Source organism: Cyprinodon tularosa, unplaced genomic scaffold (assembly GCF_016077235.1).
Source record: "Cyprinodon tularosa strain WSP-4 unplaced genomic scaffold, ASM1607723v1 ctg30, whole genome shotgun sequence".
NCBI lineage: Eukaryota > Metazoa > Chordata > Actinopteri > Cyprinodontiformes > Cyprinodontidae > Cyprinodon > Cyprinodon tularosa.
In genome coordinates, this window is record NW_024039008.1 from 6906706 (window position 1) to 6931096 (window position 24391).

General features: G+C 38.3%; 1 protein-coding gene across 2 annotated transcripts; it reads right to left on the bottom strand.

Moving 5' to 3' along the window:
• Positions 1-6646: 6646 nt before the first annotated feature.
• On the bottom strand, positions 6647-23792 carry ivns1abpa (influenza virus NS1A binding protein a). 2 transcript variants are annotated; one of them, XM_038291624.1, is made up of 15 exons: positions 23604-23792; positions 19565-19830; positions 19247-19376; positions 18927-19096; positions 18767-18842; positions 18507-18680; positions 15375-15500; positions 10525-10635; positions 10015-10156; positions 9711-9935; positions 9502-9623; positions 9207-9333; positions 8991-9122; positions 7923-8096; positions 6647-7326 (listed from the first exon to the last, which is right to left on the bottom strand). In XM_038291624.1, exons 3-15 carry the CDS (start codon positions 19355-19357, stop codon positions 7064-7066), a joined length of 1953 nt encoding a protein of 650 aa, XP_038147552.1. In that variant the 5' UTR covers positions 19358-19376; positions 19565-19830; positions 23604-23792; the 3' UTR covers positions 6647-7063. The 2 variants fall into 2 exon arrangements, with proteins under 2 accessions (XP_038147552.1, XP_038147553.1); XM_038291625.1 differs by lacking the exon at positions 23604-23792 and adding an exon at positions 20246-20385.
• Positions 23793-24391: the final 599 nt, after the last annotated feature.

A 24391-nucleotide genomic window follows, 5' to 3' on the forward strand; every position in this document is an offset into this window, starting at 1 on the left:
TATATATATATATATATATATATATATATATATATATATATATATATATATATAAATATAGATATATATACACTGATATTTCAGTCTAAGTATAAATATTTGTTCTGTATTGTATATTTTATGTATACTTGGACCAGACGAATGTGTTCTAAAGCCACACCGTGAAGCTCTGTTTAGCTTTTCTTGTTCCTGATTTTTTTGTAATGGTTAGCTTATATTTTTATTTAAAATGAAACTGGTTGACACTGTTATTTTAAGCAAATGTTGCTGTGTTTCCTACTAGAGCAACAGTCTGCAACCCGTGATCTTCCACAGTGGCTCTTAATGACTTGAGCTGGAAAAAAAAAACTATTTGTGTTTTTTTTTTATATATATCAATGGATACTATAAAAAATACCATGGGTTTTATTTTACTATTTTTGTTACAATTTTTCATTGTAAAACTGCTTTGAATTTGTGCCAGAGAATTAACCTAAATCAATAATTGATTTTGCTTGTCATTAGCATCCCATGGAGAAAAATTTAGCCATTTTTTTTTTTTGGTTGCTTTCTTCTTTTGCAAAAAATGTTTTTTTTTAATCCAAAGAAACTGAAACTCAGTTTGATGCGAAATATCTTTTATTTAGCAGGACTGAGGGTAGGAATGGCTCTTTGGATCATAAAGGTTGCAGACCACTGTACTAGAGGCAAGGTGAATCATTAAGCCTTTTTCGTAGCAATTCCAACAATAATCAATAAAGTCTGTTTGACCTTTAACATTTAAAGTGCCTTATAAAAGTATTCCTTTATTTTTACTATTTTATGTTACAGCTACAAACTAGTATTTCTATTGTGGTACGGAGGATCAGAAGAGTCACAAAGAACTTTTTGTAATTAAACATTTACATATCAGAATTAGAAATCCACTTTGAAAAGCATTTTGTTATTGCAAATCTTAAATTAAATTATAAAGCGCAATTGTAAATTGTATTTAAAGGTGAAAAGATTGCAAAAAAGATTTTTAAATGCATGTTGAAAAGAAAATAGAAATGGAAAAAGGAATCATTTTTTAATAGGTGATAAAAGGTATTTTTAATTAGATTTATGAGTCAAGTTTTTTAAAATTTCTGTTTAGAAATTTTTTTTTCTAAATGGAAATTTTTAAATCGGATTGATAAAGTGTTTTTAAATATTGGATTAAAAATGACAATGTATAATTCGTCTTCAATTTTATTTTAAACATGACATTAAAAAATGGTTTTAAGGATTTCTAGTCCTGTGATTAAAATGTTTAATCTACTTTTTTTTTTTTTTTTGCCTGACTTTCCTGGTCCTCCGTATAACGGTAGAGAATGACATAAATGGGGAAGAGGGGGAAGTTTATACAAGCAAAAATATGAAGTGTAGCATATGAATCACCCCCCTGATTTAGTGGCTGATGCAACTATGTCATTTCAATCTCAGAAGTGTTAGTAACAAAATTTATTTTATTGTTAAAGTATTTCCTGTTGATCTGCTGTCTAATCTTCAAACTTGCATAAAGTTCACCTTCAAATGTTCATCTTCTGGTTTTCATTCAACACCTAAAGGAATAGAATTTTTTTTATTTATTCAGTTCATGAACTGAAGCCCATAGAGTGATTACACATAGACTTCAAATATTTAATTTAACATTTAGTCATGATTCGACACATAAGAATGAAGGAAGATACTTTAGATGAATAAGTTATGTTTGCTGACACGATCGGCTCATTGCTCAAGAAGTTGGCTGTTCAGAGACCCGTATGGAGAGTTGAGCGGTGAAAAAAAATGTACATGCAACAGAGAAAAAGATTTTGGTATGGCGCGGACTTTACCTTCCTGTCATTGAGCCTCTGAACTGGAGATGACAGAAGCCTGAGGGATGACCTCAAAACAACTTGTCAACAAGACAATCTGTTAACTCCCTTTCTGATAAAGATTAAAACTTTTATTTCCTTTAAAAATAAATGTGTTTAATATAATGAAATTATACAGTCTTTAGAATTACAGCTACTTTGATTGGTATTGCTGTATGTATTAGGGATGCACGATATAATCGGCCCCCTATCGGTATCGGCCTTAAAACTGAATATCGGACATCGGCCACCCCACCGATATTTAACCCGATATTTGATCAGCTTCTGAGTTTCTAAAGTCTAAAAAAAAAAAAAAAAACTACTTCTTCTTCTTCCTCAAAAACTTCTTTTTTACAGACCTAAAAACTTCTAAAGACGAGGGAAAAAATATTGATACATTAAAATATCACAATATCTTCATATGCTGATATATTGCCATTTAAAAACACCACATCAATCTCTTTTACTAATGAAATATTGCTATATGTCATCGTTATGCTACGAAATCCCCCGAAAATTCACGAAATTTTGCCATATTTTTATATGTTGATATATTGACGCGGTATCGATCTATTTTACTAACAAAATCTCACATGAATTTGCAAAATATCACGAGAGTTTGTAACAGAACAATGAAATTTCACGAGATTTTGAAAGTAAAATAGATCGATACCACGTTTTTAAAAATCAATTTGATATCAGCATATGAAAATATATTTGAGTATATTATTTTTCAAAGTGTCAGAAATGGATAACAAAACTGCTATTTTCAATGACTACGTATTTTGTCCAGCTTTAACATCAGTATCGATATCGGTTATCGGCTACATGAGTTTTAAAATATCGGCATATCGGATATCGGCCAAAATCCCAATATCGTGCATCCCTAGTATGTATTTAAAGTTTTTGATCATGTTAGGTAATCCCAGACCTGCAGCACATAAACTAGAGCAGCTTTAATGTTCTAATACTAAAGATTACCATTAATTCCCCTGTTTATTCAAAATTGAATGTAAAATTAAAAACCAAATGTGCTTTCAGATTTATTTTTAAGTACTTTGAAACTGAAAAGAGTTTAAAATCTGTGATAAAACTAAGATTTGTTTTTCTTTCATTTTAAAAATCAAGGTCCAGGAGGATGAGTAGAGATGATGTTGGAATTCTTTTGAATTGATCTCATTTGTTAACCCTTTAAAGCCCAATCCCAGAATAAAAAATTACAGAAAATTACTTTTTTTTGGTTTGAAGTCATTATTTGGCCTTTGAACAAAATATGTAAACAAAAAAACAAAAAAAAAACAAAAAAAAAAACAAATACATTTTTGACATTAATAATTTATTACTATGCCATAAGTCAAGATTATTTTTTGTGTAGTCTTATGTCCTCTGTTATCAGGTATATCTGATTGTGTACAATAGGATTTTGAGCAAAGTTTTTACGATTAAATTATGCAAAAGGTGTCAGATGCAAAACATTTCAGAAACCGTATGTATCAAATACGATACATTTGGCATTATAGGGTTGATCTAAGAACTCAAAAAATTCCAATTAAGTATAGAAAATCCACTGGACTTGTTTTCCATCCAGGAAGCTTTTTCAATTCCAAATGTGTGAAAAAACTTCCTGGATGGGAATGAAATGTCTTCAAACTTGGAAACCAGGTCCAGTGGAATGTTTTTAATTTTTTTTGGAAGTACTATGACCTGAATATCTGAGAACCTGATATTCTTATTTACTGATATGTACCTGGAAAAGTAAATATTTTATGTAAGCATATGCTAAATGGTCAGACAGAAGTGGTACCTTCTTTCTCCTGCTCACGGCCCATTTGCAGCCATCAGGTGCATCAGCAGATTATGACACTGACTTGTGAATGAGCACAGAGGGAGGGATTTAACCGGTTCTGGCAGGTAGCCGTGGATGTCTGGGGTCATGAAAAAAAAAAGCCAATCCTCTTTCATAACCCAGAGGGACTCTGCCTTCCTGTTTTTTCTTCCCTTAGCTAGTTTAGTCTAATCTCCTCTATAAGACACTTAGTGTGACTGAAAATAACCCGGTTCACTATAGAGGGCCAGTAGCAAAATATAACAGATAGAGGTAAAAAGGTTAAGGAAGTGACTCGGTAATTGGACAACTATTGGAGTATGTGGAGTGAGCTTAACCAGGAGCCACAGAAAAAAAAAAAACAGTAGGCTAATTTATTAAAGATGGAAAATCCATGTTAAAAAAAAATTAAGTCAAACCTTAGAACTCAATAAGTTGTCAGTACTGCAGCCTCTTTCTAAGGGTGTAAACAGAGTTTATGGCAAAGATAGAGAAAGATTAAAAATCTTTTCTTCCACAGTATGACGGACCAGATTTAAAATAGAGGAATGGTTATAATTCTAGGCATCACACAAATGTTAGAAGAAAATACAAATCGGACTCGTAAATGATCTGACAAAGCAACGCTGGAGGATGAGCTGCAGGAAACCAGGCGGTTTCTGCATCAGAGCCATAAAACGCTGCCACAGTCCAAGAAACGGCGGCGTTACATTGGCAGACGGGTTAACCGCTGGTCTCTATTTAGTCACTGGATTGCTGATTGCCCATTGGTAGTACAGGGTACGCCATATTGGTACTCCCCAGTTAGACCGGTCGCTATATAAACAATAAGTGCGCTACAGCATCGAACAACGATGATCTCATTTTCAGACTAAAATAAAGATAAATTTATCACTTTGACCCACAGTTGCTGTTTCATAGCATCAGTAGATTACTTTAACTTATAATTAAAAATAAATAGGCACATCACATTGCATAGTCATCAATGAAGTCTGTAAATCAATGTGTTATTCAGCATAATGATACAGATGTACCAAAAGTGCTAAATTGATGTACATGTAATACACATGTATTAGATTGTTATGGTAATTACATCTTACATGTCTGATAATGCATGCTATATATAAATATATATAAATATATATATATATAGGGGTCAAACGTTTGAGTTGCTTTTTTATCAATATAACATGCAATATATTTCAGCACATAACTTTTTCAAATGAGAATATAAAAATGACAGCATTTATAAAGAATTACTAGCCTTGTGAGACCATCCTGATCTCGCGAGCTTTCAAGATTTCACTCGCTAATCAGTCTGGAGACTCTCCGTTAAAAAAAAAGTTTGGAGCCGTTCACCAAACGGACGTCCAATCAGCGTTGGCTTTGAGGCGGGTTGAGGTGTGACGCAACGAGAAGAGCGACAGTTCAGTCTAAAGAACATGGCGGCTTCAACCGATGAAACTAGCGTTAGCGTGGCTATCGAGCAAGTTTTATCGGAATTACAGAGTATTTCTTCACTGAAAGAAGAGCAAAACACTGCTCTGGAGGCTTTTCTCAGAGGAAAAGATGTTTTTGCTCTTCTCCCGACTGGTTTCGGCAAGAGTAGCCTGGCTGTTAGTACGTCATTTGCTTCGTTGATCTGATTGGTTTATTTGGCCCGTCTATCACCAACATAGGCCAATCAGCTAACCAGTATTTTCGCCCCTTCCCAAAATTACTTCAGGTTTCCAGATGGATATGCGGAGCAAATCCATCTGGCGGAGTCAGGTTAAAGAATTACTGCATTGATGTTTCACAGGGAATTACTATTTACTTAATATTTTCTTACATTAGACACAATGTCGATGGCTATTTTAGTCAAATCTTCCAGTCAGTCCAAGATAGTAAGACTGATGTTGTATACATTGGCATATATATGGATTTGCTTGGTTGGTATATCCATTGACTGAAATTACCAGTGGAACGTCTTCCTACAGTCGGCAAACTGCTGGTTTTTGCAGCCAAATTCTCATTCATGTAGGCATTTTTACAGCGCATCTCCGTGGGAGGGGGGAGTACCAGCATGGCGGAGGGTGGTTTCACTTTTTTCTGACAATCCAGTGAATAGAGATCAGTGTTAACGTTCAACCCAGTAGAATGACGGATGACTAAGATCAGGTTTTAAGGCTCAAGGTTTTGTTGCAAATGTCTTCATAGGGCGTGGTTGTATTAGTGCATTTATTAAATAATTTGGATTCAGTGACTAAAGGTGTATGATGACACTAAAACAAATGATACGCCGTTCGTTATTGCAAGGCAACCTAAGGGTTCAAAAATCTAACATTCAAATTAGCTCAAAAATGAGGAAGTCGCTTACAGTACAGTCTGATCTAATGTATAAATGCAGTAAAAATTTGTTCGTCAAATAAGATCAGAATCTGTTTACTTTGTACTTTTTGAAATACCTCAATAACAAAACAGATTGAAGACAAAAGTCGGATTTATACGCTTTATTAATTAAGAAATGTTACAAATGTGAAATTTCTTGCAATATTCCTTCCAGAAAAATCCACCAATGCCTGACTTTAAAACACAAAAGGATTCTCAGTAAACTGTGGCTCTACAAATGTTAACTAGTTAAAATCACACAAAAAAAAACAACCTGTTAGCAGAAGCAGGGTTGTGCGTTTTTAGTTGCGATGTGCACAAAGAAAGTAGAACTAAATCTGGCACTGGTTAAGATTCATTTAAGCTCTCTGCCACTACGTCTATGTTACTGGTAAATCAGCAGTGTATAAAAATATAAAAAAGGCCATCATTTTAAGAGTCAAAAAGCAACCCAGCCTGTTTAAAATGACAGAAAACTGTGACGGGTGTTTAGCAACCCACACCGAGTAAGGCTTCAAACCATTGACCTTTAAATATTTGAGAAAAAAAACAAAACAATTTCTTTAAATAAAATTCTCATTTCTAAACCCAAATTATTACAGCTTTCTAGGTGATCGAATATGCAAACTCATCTAAAAATCCTGCATTTGACTAAAGCCTAAACTTGAAAAAATAAAATAAAAACACCAAATGTTTAGAAATGTTGGCATTTGACAAAATCTGAGGAAGAAACAAAATATATACAAGACAAAACCAATATCTATGCAATATGCAAAGGCGTCATGTTGCTTTGGGCAGCAATACCCCCCCCAAAAAAAAATCTGATTAAGCCAGTCTTCACTGAAGACTCCTCAACTCAACACCCCCCACCCCACATAAAACCCTTTAATACACAAAAACATCACGAAACACGATTACGTCACTAAGCCTGTTAGTTTGGAAATGAGTGAAGCACTGTGAAACTCCAGAACCCTGTCCCCCATTCTTCCTCGCCCCCCCATCTCCCCTCTCCTCACTCAGAGAGGGGGGATGGGGCTTTGGTGCAGTCGTTCCACTCGTCCGTTTCGGGGTTGTACACCTCCACCGTGCTGAGGAACTCGTTTCCGTCAAAGCCGCCCACCACGTAGATGGTTTCGCCCAGCATGGCCACGCCGGCGTTGCTGCGCGACGATATCATGCTGCCGAGCATCCTCCAGTCGTTGCGGGCGGGGTCGTATACCTCGACGCAGCGGAGGGCGCGGGAGCCGTCGAAGCCGCCCACCACAAACAGCTTGCCTGCGTAGAGGACCAGAAGGCAAACATCAGGCTCCATCTTGTTACATCAAATCTAGAAACGTCAAAGTATCTCATTGGGATTTTTCTACGCTACAGTGATGATTAAATAAATTTCCTTACAGTCGCCTTATTTATTTTTTTTTTAAGTAACAAGCTGTCGGATTAAACAATTTAATCAAACCGCTGATCATTTAGCTTTTTTAATCAATTCTAAAAGTTCCTTTAAGAAGGTTTTATTTGGGGTTTAAACCAGGTGATGCTAAAACTTTACCAACGGAGGAGTTCTAAACTGGATTTAGATCTGGACTTTGACTAGGCCACCACATATTACACATTTCCTTCAAACTAAACCTTTTACAGAATGAGTTTATGGCCATTTTGGCTCCGCCTCCTGCCTGTTTCTAAAGGCTTCACCCTTTTATAGTCAAGTTGACCAAATAAATACAAAAACATTTTCTTTCAAAACCATCTTTTCTACTTCAGGAAAACAACCGTTTTCCACTTTGTTTCCAATAAATCCTAATTTATTCAACTCCTTTCAAAAGGAATTTTTTAATCACAAAGGGAAATAAAAATGTTATAAAACTGGTGCTTACCTGCGTGCACGGCCACGGCGGCTCCCCTGCGGGCCACGTTCATGGGGGCTACCAGAGTCCAGGTGTTGTTCTCGGGGTTGTAACGCTCGACGGTGTTCAGGCAGTTCCATGACTCAGCTCCTCCGATGGCGTACATGAAGCCATCCAGCTCGCACACTGCAGCCTGGTGCCTCCCTGGGAACATTAGATACTATTATTGAAGCGACTTCAGTGCGGATTCAACTTCAGCTTCCTGCGTTACTTTAAGCAATTCAAGTCTGTGCTCAAATTTTTGTCTAGCCTCGTGAGACCATCCTGATCTCGCGAGCTTTCAAGGTTTCACTCGCAGATCAGTCTGGACGTTCCTTTGGTGAACGGCTCCAAATTTTCTTTAACGGAGAGTCTCCAATCAGAGTTGGCTTTGAGGCGGGTTGAGGTGTGACACAACGAGAAGCGCGACAGTTCAGTCTAAAGAACATGGCGGCTTCAGCCGATGAAACTAGCGTTAGCGTGGCTATCGAGCAAGTTTTATCGGAATTACAGAGTATTTCTTCACTGAAAGAAGAGCAAAACACTGCTCTGGAGGCTTTTCTCAGAGGAAAAGATGTTTTTGCTCTTCTCCCGACTGGTTTCGGCAAGAGTTTGATCTATCAATTGGCTCCTCTTCGTCGTCGCTCTGTTAGTACGTCATATGCTTCGTTGATCTGATTGGTTTATTTGGCCCGTCTATCACCAACATAGGCCAATCAGCTAACCAGTATTTTCGCCCCTTCCCAAAATTACTTCAACGGAAGGTTTCGGATTTGCTCCGCATATCCATCTGGTAGAGTCAGGTTAATTTTTGTCTCCATCAGTCTTTTCATCCAATTGATCAGAAAACAGCAACGTCATGCAGCAGACTCATTTAATGCGAGGTAGATTTGACCTATTGGGAGGGCTTCAATGGATACGCCCTCATGCCTGTTTTTAACTGTTAAGACATATCAACTAAAAAAAAAAAAAAAAAAAAAGAATATATCTGAAATGGGTGGGCTAATATTTAATCCTTGGGTTCAGCAGAGGAATAAGATGAATGGAGTGGATACATACTGATGTTAAGGGAGGCGCAGTTGGACCAGGTCTTCCCCACAGGGTCAAAAACGTCACAGTTCTTCAGGCCCTTCTGCCCGCAGGGGTCCGACCCTCCAACAACATACAGCTTGTTGTTCAAGGAGCAGACGCCTTTAAAAAGAGACGGCACTGAGTCAGGCTGGCTGACGAGTGGACAGAGCTGTGGTGGCGTAGTGGGGGGTGCAGCAGACTGACCTGCATTGCAGCGGTTTGTCCTCAGCTCTGGCACTTGGACCCACTCATCTGTATGCGGATCGTACATCTCCCCACAGCTCAGCTCATCAGAATGTCCGTTGGAACCTCCGATCACGTACAGCTGACCCTGAGAGCCGTGGTGAAGACATAAAATAAATCTTTGCCTAAAGCATTCAGGATAGGAAACCCCATTATTTAGACAGGGAGTTAATAAATATTGTTGTGTTTGCTCAAGACAAGTGGAACGAGTCCTAACAGGTGCAGGCTTTAGATAAGAACGAGCGGCTGAACCCACCATGAGCACGGCCATCTGGAAGCGAGCCCTCGGCGTGCGCATGGGGGCGATGAAAGTCCAGCAGTCCTCACTGGGGTTGTAGCACTCCACAGTCCTCAGACACTCCTCCCGGTTGTAGCCTCCTACAGAACCAGAGAGCAGGACGCCATGAGCGTGTTGTTCTCCCAACCTCCCTGTCCGCCTTCAAACCTAGCCTATTTGAAGCTAACCTGCTACGATGAGTTTCCCGTTCAGCGCTGCCATGCCCAGGCCGGAGCGGGCGTAGTGCATGGGTGACAGTGGGTGCTCTTCCTGTTCCTCAGGCTGGGCCTCGAAGCTGAGACTCTTCATCAGGCAGGGCGTGGAGGTTGGAGATGTCTGAGGGCTGTTGCGACCGTGCAAGAAGATCACACACAGCACTCCGTCCAGCACAGCCAAACAGAGATAGTTGTTGTCTGGAAAATAAGTAGGGGGAAAAAACGGTTATTACCTCGATAGTAAAAAAATAAATAAAGTCTAATAATGAATACTCACTTGTGGTCTTCTCAGAGGCGATGTACTTCCAGTCTCTCCTGGTGGTCTGTTTTTGGACATTTGCTGCTTGGTTGGAGGGCGAGAGGCTTCCTGACGAGCTGCAGCTCAGCTGTCTCTGGGTGCTCTCACGCACAGGCTTCTTCTGCAAGAGCACAACGCAGCTACAGAAGCCGGGCTTTCACCTCAGGCCCAGCAGTGGCCCAAAACAAGAGCTAAAAGCTTCCCGAATCTATGCTTTCATCCGAGCCAAGCTACTGGAATCTTAACGAGCCAAAGCTCCGACATGTTGCCACATTTTAGAGCAGAAAGCACCAAGCAGTTTAAGTCCCGTCTTTAACATCATAACCAAGCGGGCATCGAATCTCAGCTGACAGCAGCAGACAAGTTCAGGCTTCATTTAATCCGAGATGCATTACTAGGCTTCACTAGGTTAAACTACGTTCCATTCTGCTCAGCTATGCGCCAGAGGCTTCCTATTTACAGAGAAGCCAGATCCAAGCAGTAGAATACCTGCACAAACTGAAGGTGGTCGTCCTCGCCACCAAACACCTCACTGTGCCCATCAATCACCAGCCCTCCATCCACCAGCTTATGGTCAGGTGAGTAGTAGAGCGTTTGCACCTGCAAGACAAACAGGAACAATACACCCATGTGGCTGTCTTCAAAGCAGACTCAGAACCCCAACAACGGGGGGGGGGGGGGGGGGGGGGGGAGGAAGGAAGGAGGGGAGGGTTGGCAGAGCTGTGAACAGGAAAGGAGGGGGAGGGACGAACATCTGGATCTTCGGTTGAATGGAAAACCTCCTTCAAAAAGACACACAGGCTGCTGCCGACACACAGACCGGGTTAACCGTGGCAGAGAAAGAGGGGAGCTGCTGAAGGGTTGTCAGTTGACAGACCGAAGTCGATGGGACCGCACTGCAACAGGAAACTTGAGGAAAAACTGAAAGACTGCATCTGGAAAGAGCTTCAGATAGAAGGCGTCTCTCTTGGAATCACTGCGGCTTCTAAAAGCGGTCCTTGAGCTGAAGAAGTTGGTCATTGTGTTGGCAGCTGAGTCCAGAGCAAGCATCACATTTAGAACCTGCAGCTCATGCTTAAATTAAAAAAAATAAACTAAACACAAGCAAAGAGGCTGCAGATACATGATTACTTTAAAAAAGGAATTTAAAAAAGGAAAATAACTTTATAATTAGTCATTCCTCTCTTAAAGGTATTGAGGACAGCTGGATCATCTAAATAGGTGCTCCTTCTAAAGGTCAATCATTCTAGTGATATTTTTAGGCGAGTCTGTTCTACGTGCTCGTACCGTTAGCCATCTTTTTCTGTGCATGCGCACTTTCAGGCTTATATCTAGGGTGAGCTACAGTTTCAGACAGTCATTGTACCTTTTTCAGCGCAGTTCTTTGAAAATGGCCGAGGATCGTATGAAAAAAGGTGTCTACGAAGTTTATGAGAAGAAAAAGGCCTCAGAAGAGGCAGATATATCCCAGAAAGCTTTGCGCTTAGAGGAGTTATTTGACCAACGGGGGAGCAAGAAGCAGTGATCATTTGTCCAAGCAGTCAGTTACCTAAGTTCACTATAAAGTCCCAGCTGTATGTGGACACAGTAAGCTTGTATGATCTATGAGAACAGCATATTTTACATCAGGCATGCACAAGGAGAAATTGGTCTTGTGCATGCTCTTGCATGCGCAAATAATTGTGTATTTAAATTATTTATAATTATTTTACATGAATTGTATTTCTTAACCATGTTTTTTTATGTAATTGGTATTGTAATTTTATCTTGTCATTTTATACTTGTGTTTATTTTTAAGGTTGCCTTTTTTATACCTGGCTGGGGGAGTACCGATGAAAATTAGCACTCCTTAGCTAACTCGGGTATATTTACATTGTATTAATGTTGAATAATGTACACTGTTCCCTTTCAAATAAACAATAAAATGAAAATAAAAATGAGAGGGCGGGTCTTTAAAAAAATAAATAAAAACAATCTCCACAATACCTTTAAGAGGAATATGTAAAATTAAAATAAACCCACGTTTTCAGTTCCAATTCTTTTTACAAAAAGTTTTTTCTTTTTTCCCTGGTTGGTGGCCAGAATCAGAGGAATTTCAGCTTGTTTTAATGCATCATAGCCAAGAGCATAATTCATGCGGGGGAAAAAATCAGATTTTCTGTTCAGTTGGTTACTTAGCATCAATAATATGTGTTACCCATAAAAGGTTTTATACTGAAGCCAAATGAGGCAGCAATATTACAGGCTTTGCAGGAAACAAAGCTTTTATACCAAGGCATTTCATTTTCCTTAGTTTTTCTATTTATACAAGAGACATTTAAAAGGTCGACATAATCCAGCCTAATTTATTAGACCAATGGACTAATGTAGACGGACTCAGAAATGTTTATTTTAAATACCATTTGGAGACTAATTCCAACTAGAGATAAACTGATCCGTTTTGATTCTTTTCCATTTTCCGATCACATGAACTCCTGACCTGCAGATAGAAAACTCCCATATCACAAAAAAATAAAAACTTTAAACAGAACATTTTAAACTAAATAAGCCAAAGATTTGAACAAAAGTAACCAAATCTATAGAGTCGTTTCAGGTAGTTTTAAATGCAGCCCAATCTTTTGAATTATTAAAAAATAAAACAACTTTAACAGTTTCTGATCACATAACTTTTGAACATTTGTCATAGACTGAAGCTCTGGGTTAACTTTAGTTTTATGCATTTTGCTTTTAACAAAAATATTTCTCAAATGTTAAAAGTCTTAGAAACATGGCAACATAACTTTCAGAATATTGTACAGGGATATAATTTTGGCAGTTATTCTGAGGCTTTTCTTTCTCTAACATCACAATTGAATCGACTTAAATTAACCCTATAATGCCAAATGTATCATATTTGATACATACGGTTTTTGAAATATTTTGCGTCTGACACCTTTTGCATAATTTAATGGTAAAAACTTTGCTCAAAATTCTGTAGTACACAATCAGATGTATCTGATAACAGAGGACAGAAGACTACACAAAAAATAATCTTAACTTATCGCATAGTGATAAATTATTTAGGGATGCACGATATTGGGATTTTGGCCGATATTTTAAAACTCATGTAGCCGATAACCGATATCGATACCGATGCTAAAGCTGGACAAAAATAATTAGTCATTGAAAATAGCAGTTTTGTTAACCATTTCTGACACTTTGAAAAATAATATACTCAAATATATTTTCATATGCTGATATCAAATTGATTTTTAAAAACGCGGTATCGATCTATTTTACTTACAAAATCTCGTGAAATTTCATCGTTCTGTTACAAACTCTCGTGATATTTTGCAAATTCTTATGAGATTTTGTTAGTAAAATAGATCGATACCGCGTCAATATATCAACATATAAAAATAAGACCAAATTTCATGAATTTTCGGGGGATTTCGTAGCGTAACGATGACATATAGCAATATTTCATTAGTAAAAGAGATTGATATGGTGTTTTTAAATGGCAATATATCAGCGTATGAAGATATTGGGATATTTTAATGTATCAATATTTTTTCCCTCGTCTTTAGAAGTTTTTAAGTCTGTAAAAAATAAGTTTTTGAGGAAGAAGAAGTAGTAGTATTTATTTTTTTTCAGACTTTAGAAACTCAGAAGCTGATCAAATATCGGGTTAAATATCGGTGGGGTGGCCGATGTCCGATATTCAGTTTTAAGGCCGATACCGATAGGGGGCCGATTATATCGTGCATCCCTAAAATTATTAATATCAAAAATATATTTGTTTTTTCTTTTTACATATTTTGTTAAAAGGCCAAATAAGGACTTCAAACCCAAAAAGTCATTTTCTGTTTTGTTTTATTCTTGGATTGGGCTTTAAAGGGTTAAGAACCATAAAGGTGATAAGTTTTGGTGTCCGGCTCCAACGTCATTTTATTCTCAACTGATCAGTAAAGATCAGCTAACGCCATCAGTGTTACACAGCTTTGTAGTAAAGCAGAAGACTAAAATTAGTCTTCAGAAACAAGATAGTTAGCAGAGTTAGCATTTTAAGTGTAAGATTCATGTATTAGATGTCAGGGGTTGGTGTCCTGACTTGCTTTAGACCTTTTACTATCATTTATCACAACTGTTATGAATAGTAATATAAATATTCTGTCTTTTTTCTTCACTCTGTAGTGAAAAGTGTTACTGTTGAGTTTTTGCACTTTAGAAAAAAAGGTTAGATGTTTGGTTTGCAGGCAGACGACCACAGTTCAATGCTTCTCAAGCACAAAGAAACGGATTCTGCTCTGCAGCCTGTTTCTCAGCAGATCCTTTGATTTAAAGTTCAGAGAAGTTGTCCTGCTACCAGGTGCAGGAAAAAACATGGAGGAACTTTAATCTAGCTTCAAAGGGAGCAGCTCTTGTGTAGTTATTTAAGAGTTTATATGTTCTCAACTATTCCATGTAAACAAATATTAGATTACATTATCTGATTAATGTTGTTCCAATATTTCTGCAGGTCAGAGTTTCAGCCATAAAAACTGGAGCCGATCAATCTGATGATATTTACCGCAGGCGTGATTTGGAGAATATGAGACGCTCGGTTTATGTTTGTGAGTAAAATGATGTGGTAAACTGAGGAATGGATGCATTCTGTGTGTGGAAGGGACACATGGGAGGGGGGGTTCAGTATTGCTTGGCTGCAAAGAGGGGATGCTGAGAGGCAGCAGTGGTACTCCTCTCCTCCCTCTTTTCTTTGACTCATTTACCCTGGTGGCTCAGTCCTGGCTCCTCAGTCTGGTCTCCTGCTGATGATAATAAACCTACAGGGAAAAATCAACGGGGAGGAGCGCCTGTTAGTGGTGAAGCAACAACCCTGAACCTGTTCAGATAGTCAAAAAACAAAGATTAAAAAAAAAAAAAAAAAAAAAAAAAAAAAAAAAAAAAAAAAAAAGGTCAATGAGAAAGCAGAATCAGGACCAGACCTTTAGGAACCTTTTGAGTTTGTGTTTCAGATGAGACGAGCCCTGTAATATTAACACGGGGTTGTGTGTAAACCAACCACACATACTTACAAAAAAAAGAAAAATAAAGCCAAAAACAAACCCAAAGGAGGAACAAGAGCAGGCAGCAGCTCTTTCTGGCTCACCTCTAATTAGACGTATGGATCAGGAATACAGTTTCATACTCCAAAAACCTCAAATCAGTGGAAAACAAAAGAACAGTCCAGACAAAGCAGCATGACATCAGCATGCCAGTTCTACTTCAATCTCCTTAATGACTTCTTGAAGTCAGCAGGAGGAGGAGGGGGGGGAGTACGACCAAAGAGAGAGCTCACGCTTGCGTGCTTTGATACTGACCTCTTCCATCAGTCGCTCCAGTTGGTCTCCGTTCTCCCAAAGACTACGCTGCACCCAGTTTAGCACCTTGGAGTAGAGTTTGCCGTTGCTGGGCAGGGTCAGGTTGTCTTCAAGCATCACTTCTAACTGAAAAAACATGAAGGGCTGGATTTAACGCAGGGATAACCAAGTACCGGTAAAAGAAAACAGAAGAATTGTAAAGCTTCAGGAAAGGATGACAAATATATTTCTATTCAGAGATCTTCGCTTCCGATTGCAGCTAAAGTCTTAATATCAGGGTTCCTACAGCATAAGACAAGTTAAATTCAAGACTTTTTAAGACCTTTTAATGCCACTTGAAATAAAAATTTAAGACCAAATTCACAAGAAACACAAGAAAAACCTGCTTGCGACAACTTAACCCAAAGGTTTATTCTAACATAAACCACTGCACTAACGTTTCAAAGTTTGAAAAGCTTCCCATACAGGAAGAAAGCTAAAAACACACAAATGACAGATCTATTTTAACAATTATTCAACTGAATTCACAAACTTTGTTTTAGCAGGGAACAAAACAAATCAGTTTTAAAGCCACAACATAACCAGTGCTAAGTCTTTTTGCAGTTATTTTTCTTTGTATGGTTTTCTTAGTATGTTTGATTTGGTGATAAGTGGAGGCGTTGCAGAGACAAGGGTGGAACAAAACTGAGAAATACCGGCTGTTTCTCTGTAACTCCATTTTGACGCTTTGTGTTTCGTGCTTCACATGTGCGACTCCACTGCCTTAATTCCCATCGTTCTGAGCTTGAATGACTTCTTGCACAAAATCCACTGAGCCTCATGTATGTTCCCTGGTTTTAGCCATGGAGAAAACTCTTGGCTGGAGACAATTTTGGTTACATTTACACTTCCTCATATTTTCCAGACAAAAAGTTAATGGTGCATCTCCCAAATGTCCCGGCCGCAACAACGCTTTTATTGGTTCCGCTATGGGGACGGAACCAATAATGGCGAGCCGTTATTTTTTTTAATAAAAAGACAAAAAAATGTGTCAATTTTAACATTTTATTTAGATTACAAAAAAAAATCGTTATAAAAATAATCCTATTTATGATGTTTTAAAAATTAAGAGCTACAAAAGACTGATTTAAGAAATTTTAATACCAATTAAGGCCTTATTTTTATTTTGAAGAATTCAATGCCTTTTAAGACTTTTTAAAGGACCCGCGGGAACACTGTAATATACATCTTCATTAACGTTGCACATACAGAGTATAACATTTCTGTCAAATCTTTGTAAAATATTCCAAACCTAAATTGCATTAGAGCATCAGATAATAGTTTGACTGAGCCAGTGTAGTAAAGGCTGCAGGAATTGTGAATGTTTGAATTTTTTTTTCCATTGGTTTATGCTTGGAGGCTGTGGTTCATGAGACGTCCATTAGTCAATTATTGTTGGTGACCATTGTTTTTGGTTTATTACACAATAAGCAATACATTTATTTATCTGTTAATACTCAAAGCTGCAACATCAGTATCAGAAATGAAGCAGTAGTATAGAGACATTATATATTTATATTATTGTATATTCGCCCTTAGTTTTATATCAATGCATTCCTAAAGAATCCCTCAAAAACTTATGGAGTAAATTCCATTTTTGCTGCCAGCAAAGAACATGTTTTGTTAATATAAATAATGAAAAAAATATTTAAAATTGCAATCCAGAAATTAAGACTTTGAAAACCTTGAAAGGTTTTGAAAGTGATTTTAAGCAATTTCTCAGATTTGTTTTTCCAAATTTATCTTTTTAAAATTGGGCAACTTGCATTATTTCAAGATTGTGTTTTACAGATCACATTCTCTTTACTTTATGACCAATAGAGACGAATGCTTGAAGCTCCTATTTACCAATAAAAATGTTGCTGCTAACGTCGAGTGGACCTATAGTAATGCGCCTTCAATCATGGCTTCAGAGCAAAGCCCACCCAATGATGCTTTAAGTCTCACTGTCCAGTTCTCTTTGTTATTCCAATTAAAGTAACCCTACACCTTTAAAACTTTCTTTCCCTGCATTTTTTACTTGTTGCCGTCTCCCTCCATCATTGATACATGATATCAGAGCGTTGGCCATTATCAGCAGGAGCAAACAGGTGCATTATATTCAGAGCCTCTTGGCAGATCATTTGCGTCACCGCAAAAACGATCAAGAGATTAGCAAAAATGTATTTTTACTCTTAAAATAATTAGATAATTAGATCATATGCAGTTGAAATGAGACAAGGCAATTGATTTTTCTTATTTTAAATGTAAATCGTCTCTTACCATTGGCAAAGTGTCTCACTTATACCTCCCCAATTCAAGACAAAAGCACTGAATTATTTAGATTTCTATTTTTTGCAGTGATCAATTAGTTTTCGTAATAGAGATCCTCCAATCATTTCAGTTGTTCCAGCCCCAGCCAGGCAAAAAGAGTTAGGCTGCAATCAGCAGTAAGGCTGAGCTATTAAAATATAATCACAATTTGACAAAACGTAGTTTTTAAGTTGCAGAGGAGTCAATTATGTTCACATTACATTTAACAAGAGTAAGAGACTGGCTTTCTCAGCCCAGCCCTTCAGGTGACAGTAATGCACGTAGACCGGGTTTGCCGCCACGGGGTAGGAGAGTTGCAGCTAGCATGAAAGTATTTTTCAACGAAGAGTGGAAGTAAAGCCCTGCCACAATGGAATCTGGACAAGCAAGCTTCCAAGAGGAAACATCTAGAAGATTGTAGTTAGTTTAGGGGAATTCAATCCAGTTTATTTATATAGAGCCAATTCACAACAAACGTCATCTCAAGGCACTTTACAGTTCACCAGATCATCCAGTCAAATTGATTCAAAGTTTTCCAAGGAAAACCAGTTGATTGCATCGAAGGCAATCCCTCACACCAAGCCTGCTTGTAGCGACAGTAGAGAGGAAAAACTCCCTTTTAACAAGAAGAAAACCTCCATCAGAACCAGGCTCCATATGAGCGGCAGATGGCCACTCATTCAGAGCAATATTCTTTAAAAATTGTTCATCCCTGTTGCGCCACATTTAGGGCCTAGGTTCCTCGTAGCCCTTGCTCACTTCTGAACTAAAACAAAGCCCTGTATATTTCTGTTTGGTTACCTTTAACCTTGGTAGTTTGAGGAAGTCCTCCTGTTCGGAAACTTCCAGCAGATGGTCCTGGATGTAAGCGTCCACCTTGGCCAAAAGTCTGCCGTCTCCCATGAAGTTGGCAAAGTTCCGGAAAGAGATGGCATTCTGGGAATCCACTTTAGACAGCAGGTAGTCGCCACAAATCTGCGGAGCGAGACGATGTTGGGTCACAATGAACAAGAGAAGTGGGTATATCTAACGGGGGAAAATAAATAAAAAATGATGCATACCTGTTTGACTCGCTCCATCTTGAACCTTTTGGCTGCAGAGTAAACGTCCTTGACCAGCTCCTTCTCTGCCTTTAATCTACACCAACACAAAGATTCTGTTAGAGCTCCGCCAAAGCAAAGTAGATCAAATCAAATGAGGATTAAATACTTGTATACTAACTGGGCAGTGTAGGCATAGTTGAGCAGGACCTCCACAGCCTCTGGGTTCAAATCCTCAAAAGTGATATGCGAGACTCCGTGAGTCTCGACATCGCTGTTGAAGATTTCAAACAAATATGGACTGCAGCACGCCAGGACAGCACGGTGAGCCATCAGCTCATGGCCACACACCTGGAGAAAAAAGGACCATGAGGTGAGAGTTTGCTTAGATCAGAAAAACACAACTTACTTCCAAACTGATTTAGTTTTGTTTTCTGAAGGAAAAAAAAAAAAAAAAAAAGGAAAATGAGAAAGAGGTTGAGGAAGAATGAAATCCTTTACCTGCAGCCTCACATCACAGAACTGCCCACTCTTCCTCAGGGCATTCATTTTGGCCACGGTGGAGTCCAGGAAAGTCTCATCATCGAAGATCAAATAACCGTTTGGAGTCATCTTGGTGAATTTTGATAAACCTAAAAAGAGACAAACCATGCAAACATTGTGACAAAGTAACAGCAGCTAGAGGGCGTGCAGCAGGTTCTTTCAAACTGCAACTGTGAGCATCAATGAATGAAATCAGGTATTACAGAGGGAGGATTACAATAACGTGCTTGTGGTGTCCATCGTGTATCATCTGCCTCATGCATTAGTCACAGCCTTACCTAATAGACAATAATCCAAATCCAGGGAAACGCCGCCGCTGAGCGTAGAACAGAAAGGGGCGAAGCAGACTAAGTCTTCTTCAGCTGAGAGAGGGGGATGGGAAGTTGTTAGAGGAGATGCCAGCCGACTACAGACGTGCGTAGAAGGGAGAAGGGGAGCAGCCGCACGGACAAACTATCAGGCTTGAAGCGACTGTAATCAAGTCCTCGAGATCCCGTAGGCTATAGAGCTGTACTTATTCTCTGTTGGTCATGCATTATAACCTATAAGGAAAGAGAGAAAAAGAACAATTTTGTAATTTTCTTTAACTGAAAAATGAACCCTGTCTGTTCTTGGCATCAGAGTAATAAAAGCATGAGTCAGCAGCTCTGTGTGGTAAGTGAAGCATCCAAGGACACAGAATGGCTTATTTAAAGGATTCCACCTCCTTCAGATTCACTTTGTTTTCCAGATTTTAACGTCCTTGTATCGTCACAAAAAGATGGAACCAAAACGGTTCAGATTTCTTTCCTGTTCATTAAAGGTGTCAAAGCGTAGAAACCAGCTATCTGTAAACCAATCGACCCACAACATCTACTTTAAAGCACTTTTATACTAAAATAAAGAATAGGTTCTTATGCTTTGTTGCATAAATGATAAATTATCTAAATCACATTAATCTTCAAATAAAATGCTCACCAAATTCAGAGCTTGATTTAAAAAAAGAGAACCCAGAAATGCATCTATTGGTTTCACATCCCAGTGTTCCTTTCTTTAATCCCTACATCCCACCAGGTCTGGAAGCGCCTTCTACTCCAACTTATTTCTCCAACTTTGTTGTCCATCTGTGAATTGAGACCCTCCCAACAGCCATCTTATGAGACAAGCCTCGGGTTCTGGCCCCTCCCCCTAAGGGAGTCATTTTATCCACCCACCCCCCCTGGCCAAGGAAGAACATAGAACCTGCTGCTCTATTCCACACCCACTGAAAAAGTGCTGACTGGTGGATAGGGAAAAGTTCCACACCAAAACAGTTGGTCTTTCTCACTTCAAACATTAAACATGGCTACTGAAAAATAAAATGTCAAATACTGATCTCACTCCAACCAACAAGATATTAATTGGAGATATTAAGAAAATTTTAAGCCCATGGATGACCACCTCTACCATCTGCATAGGGCAGTTTATTGAGCTCATTGTGCCAAAACAGCTTTATTAGACAAAGGAAAGAAAATCCTGTGTAGTAAAACCCCCTTACTGTGCAAATAATTACAGATTCCTGTTAGCTCTTCCATATTAAATATTATGGGAACATTGTTCTCTCTTAAATAAAAAAACTAAGTACCATTCTTTATTATTTAGGACTACATCTACATCCACTTTCTGGATGAGTTACAAAATTTACTTATAATCTACATGTCCAGAATAATCTCTGTGTATGATTAACTTAACATCCGAGTAGAAAGGAAAGGAATATATAAAGACACTTTTTTCACGATCTTCTAAACTCAAAACCAAACCATGTATTTATTATACAAGGCATGAGAACAAATTACAGCTTAAAATAAATGGACCCTGATAGAGTGGGATACTAATTACTAAAACAATTCATACAAAAAAAAAAAACTAATAATCCAAAATATCAAGTTTTTATTTGCAGGGCAGCAATATGATGTTTCCTGGCAGCGGTAAAACTTGTCAAATACTATATTGAGAAAATTAACCAGAGGGCAACAAAAAAAAAAAAAGAAAAAAAAAAAAAAAAAAAAAAGAAGAGAACAGCCTTCAGACGCAAACAAGCGCAGAACAATAAGTGTGACAAATCTGAATTAAGTGATAACTTCCTCGGCAAACATGCCCATATTCATATTAGTGACAATTTTAGAAGTTAACTATAATCAAAACATAAAAAGGAATGTCAGCACTCATTGAGCCGGCAACAATGCCAAATAATTACCGTTTTATCATTTGATGAATCCATTTCTACCTAATTAGCAAGATATGAAATAATCCGCAGCCCTTTTAACAGCCGTGTTACACATCCTGTGTAACGCACCGCTCCCTTCATTTCAAACACAAATATTTTATCACTTACAGAAAACCTTAACACTTCTGTATAGCTTTAACAAATAAATGACTGATCTAAATAAACGAAATACGATATATATTAATTAATCAAATTAATCCTAATTATTGATAACTAAAATAATCTGCAAAAAAAGTATTTCAATATTCTGAATGTTTATTTGGAAATTTTAATTTCCTTAGAGCTTCTTTTATAGATGAATTACACGTAAATTCATGATATAAGTGAATATATAAATATCTGCAGCACCCAGATCTATGCTACATACAGTATTTTATATTCCAGTCCACAGCAAACACCCATTGTGTGATGGTGGATGAATGGATGGAGCACTGACCTACTTTCAAGCTCTTACAAAACATCTGGCAGAAGATTCCACATGAAGGCCCAAGTGTTGGACTCCTCCACATTGCTGGGTTCACCACAATAACTCATGCAGCCTTGTTTTCTTTTCTCTACAAGCAGCTCTGGCAGGCGTGCCACACCCCCAACCCTCTAGATGGTTCTTTAACAAAGCTTTCATTTACCTACTTCATTCTGAAAGCCAGTAAGCCATTTAGGAAACCGCATTTACTAAATAAAAGCCAATACATATAAATATAATAACAGTATAAAATTGCTGATTGCTACTGCAAGGTTCATATGGAATAAACAAGCAAAACTACAGGGATGACAGAATTATTCCATTTGTTAAAAAAGAACAGCTATACAGATCGGAAACAATCGCTAAAAAGTCCTGTTAAAAACAGTTTCTGTTGCCCAGTTTGTTACAGAGGCTTGCCCCCTAAATGAGTTTCCCTCTCTCCAATTATTCCATCTGATTAAACAAGCGCAGACGTGCAGGTCTGCAACTGAACAATCAATGCCTGTTACACACGCCCCCTGGTGGCCAAGTTGAGTATTGGGGGATATTCCCACACAGAGTGGAAATTTACCAGTTGAATTTTAATATACATACATTTAACAGCGACTACAAAACAAGACAGGCGCTATGGATGTTTTTAAAAAGAGCTTGAGTGCATCAGATTGCAATTTTAGACGCGTTGAGGTGCAATGAAAATATAGCCCATATATGGAGGGAACAACCCCACCCACATACATAAAAAAAAAAATCAATTCAACACAAAGCATCTTATGATAATTAAAGTGATCCGTTTTATTCCCACATAATAAATCAGCATTAAATGAAGTGTTTTATCCTCAAATAATCGTAGATTACCACGTGGCTTCCACCTTGAAAGCAGATTAATCTAGAAATATAATAAATGCAGCAGGTATTATAACACAAATATAACACAAGAACCGATTCGTGTTTTCTTAACAAAAAAGGAATAAATGGACACATATGGCATTAAAACACCATCCCCCGCTTAAGGGAACCGTGTCTCCCTGTTTAATGCGAGCTTGAGCAGCAGCAGGGCCGTGATGGATGGCAGCGAGCCACAAGTCTTCCAGTCTGAGCTCCCCACCGGAATCTGGGTCAGGAATCGGGAGTATGCGATTAGGCTGACTCCACATTGGCACATATTCCAAACGGACAGCAAACTTATATTTTTTGCGGCAGCAAATCAACTGAAAAGGGGCGTTTATTCAGCGAGCATCGGAGATGAGACCCTGAAGCACAGCAGATGTTAGCTTAAACCGAACAACCTGCTGCTCTCAACCTAAAATGGGGGGAGCCCCGTGTCAGCCACGGCTGCCTGGATCATTAAATTAACCCGTCAGGAGAGTTTTATTTAAATGCGTCGCTAATGAGTCGTTTAGATCCGGAAAGTGGCGGTTCGCGCGCCTCTTTAACATTCGCGCTGTTTCAGGTGATTTCCTGTTACAATCTAACCGAACATTAAAAACCTACAATTACGTTCAGGCTTGATGGGAAATCACAACAAGACGAAGATAGAATGGTTTTTAATCAAGCCGTCAAATTAATGACGGATATGGAGGGAGGAAAAAGGGAGAGAAAAGTCTTACCTGAGGCGTTTGACAATAAGCGATATTAGGCATATTTAATGCGAATTCAAGGTTTGTTGGTTCTGTTCACAGAAGAGACGCAACGCGACGACTCTCACAGCTTGTGGCGAGATTAATATTTATCTGTTCTATCACTGACGATGGCGACGTCCGCTCAGTCTAAACTGGAATGGCTGGCGAGAGGAAAGCGCGCTCCCGAAAAATACCCGCGTGAACTCTACGCAATAGTCAACGTCGCAGGTGGGCGGTGCCGGTAGCATTTTATCGCCTGCTTCCCAGTATGGCAGGTTGTATAGCATAAAATTGATTGCGATAATTTAGAGGAAAAGTCCGGTCATATATCTGACTTCTGAAAAAACCTAATAAATAATAAAATTATTACATTCTGTTGAATAAATGATAAGTGTTTTTAATTGAGAGTAATTTTCATTTAAATGTTCGTCAAACACCAGTTTGTGACGTCGCAGTGAGGTATCGGCTGTTGAGCAAGTCCCAGTGCTGTATCTGTTGTTTATTACTACAAGCTATTATCCAAGTCATCTTGAAAACATTCTTCAAAATTTTGACTACATTATGCATGTTTTTTCTTTGGCCAGAGGTTCGATGGAAAATCCTCCCTCTTCAAGTTGGCAATCCAACGACGAACTCATGGATCATGAGTCGGAGAAGTGAAAAAACTAATTTTTATTTCCCTTTTACCCGATGTATTGCAACATTCAAATGCCATGCACGTGGGCATTGTCAGTTTAACTATAGCTCTCGTGAATTTTGATAGGGAAGTCATCTGA

Bases quoted from the DNA above. Each gene is read 5' to 3' on its own strand.
- ivns1abpa (XM_038291624.1), bottom strand. From the start codon at position 19,357: ATGACTCCAAACGGTTATTTGATCTTCGATGATGAGACTTTCCTGGAC. The intron at 15,501-18,506 runs GTAACCAAACAG...ATGTTTTTTCAG, and splicing joins TCAAACTACCAAGGTTAAAG to TTAGAAGTGATGCTTGAAGA. The intron at 9,624-9,710 runs GTTAGCTTCAAA...CTGGTTCTGTAG, and splicing joins CGGGAAACTCATCGTAGCAG to GAGGCTACAACCGGGAGGAG.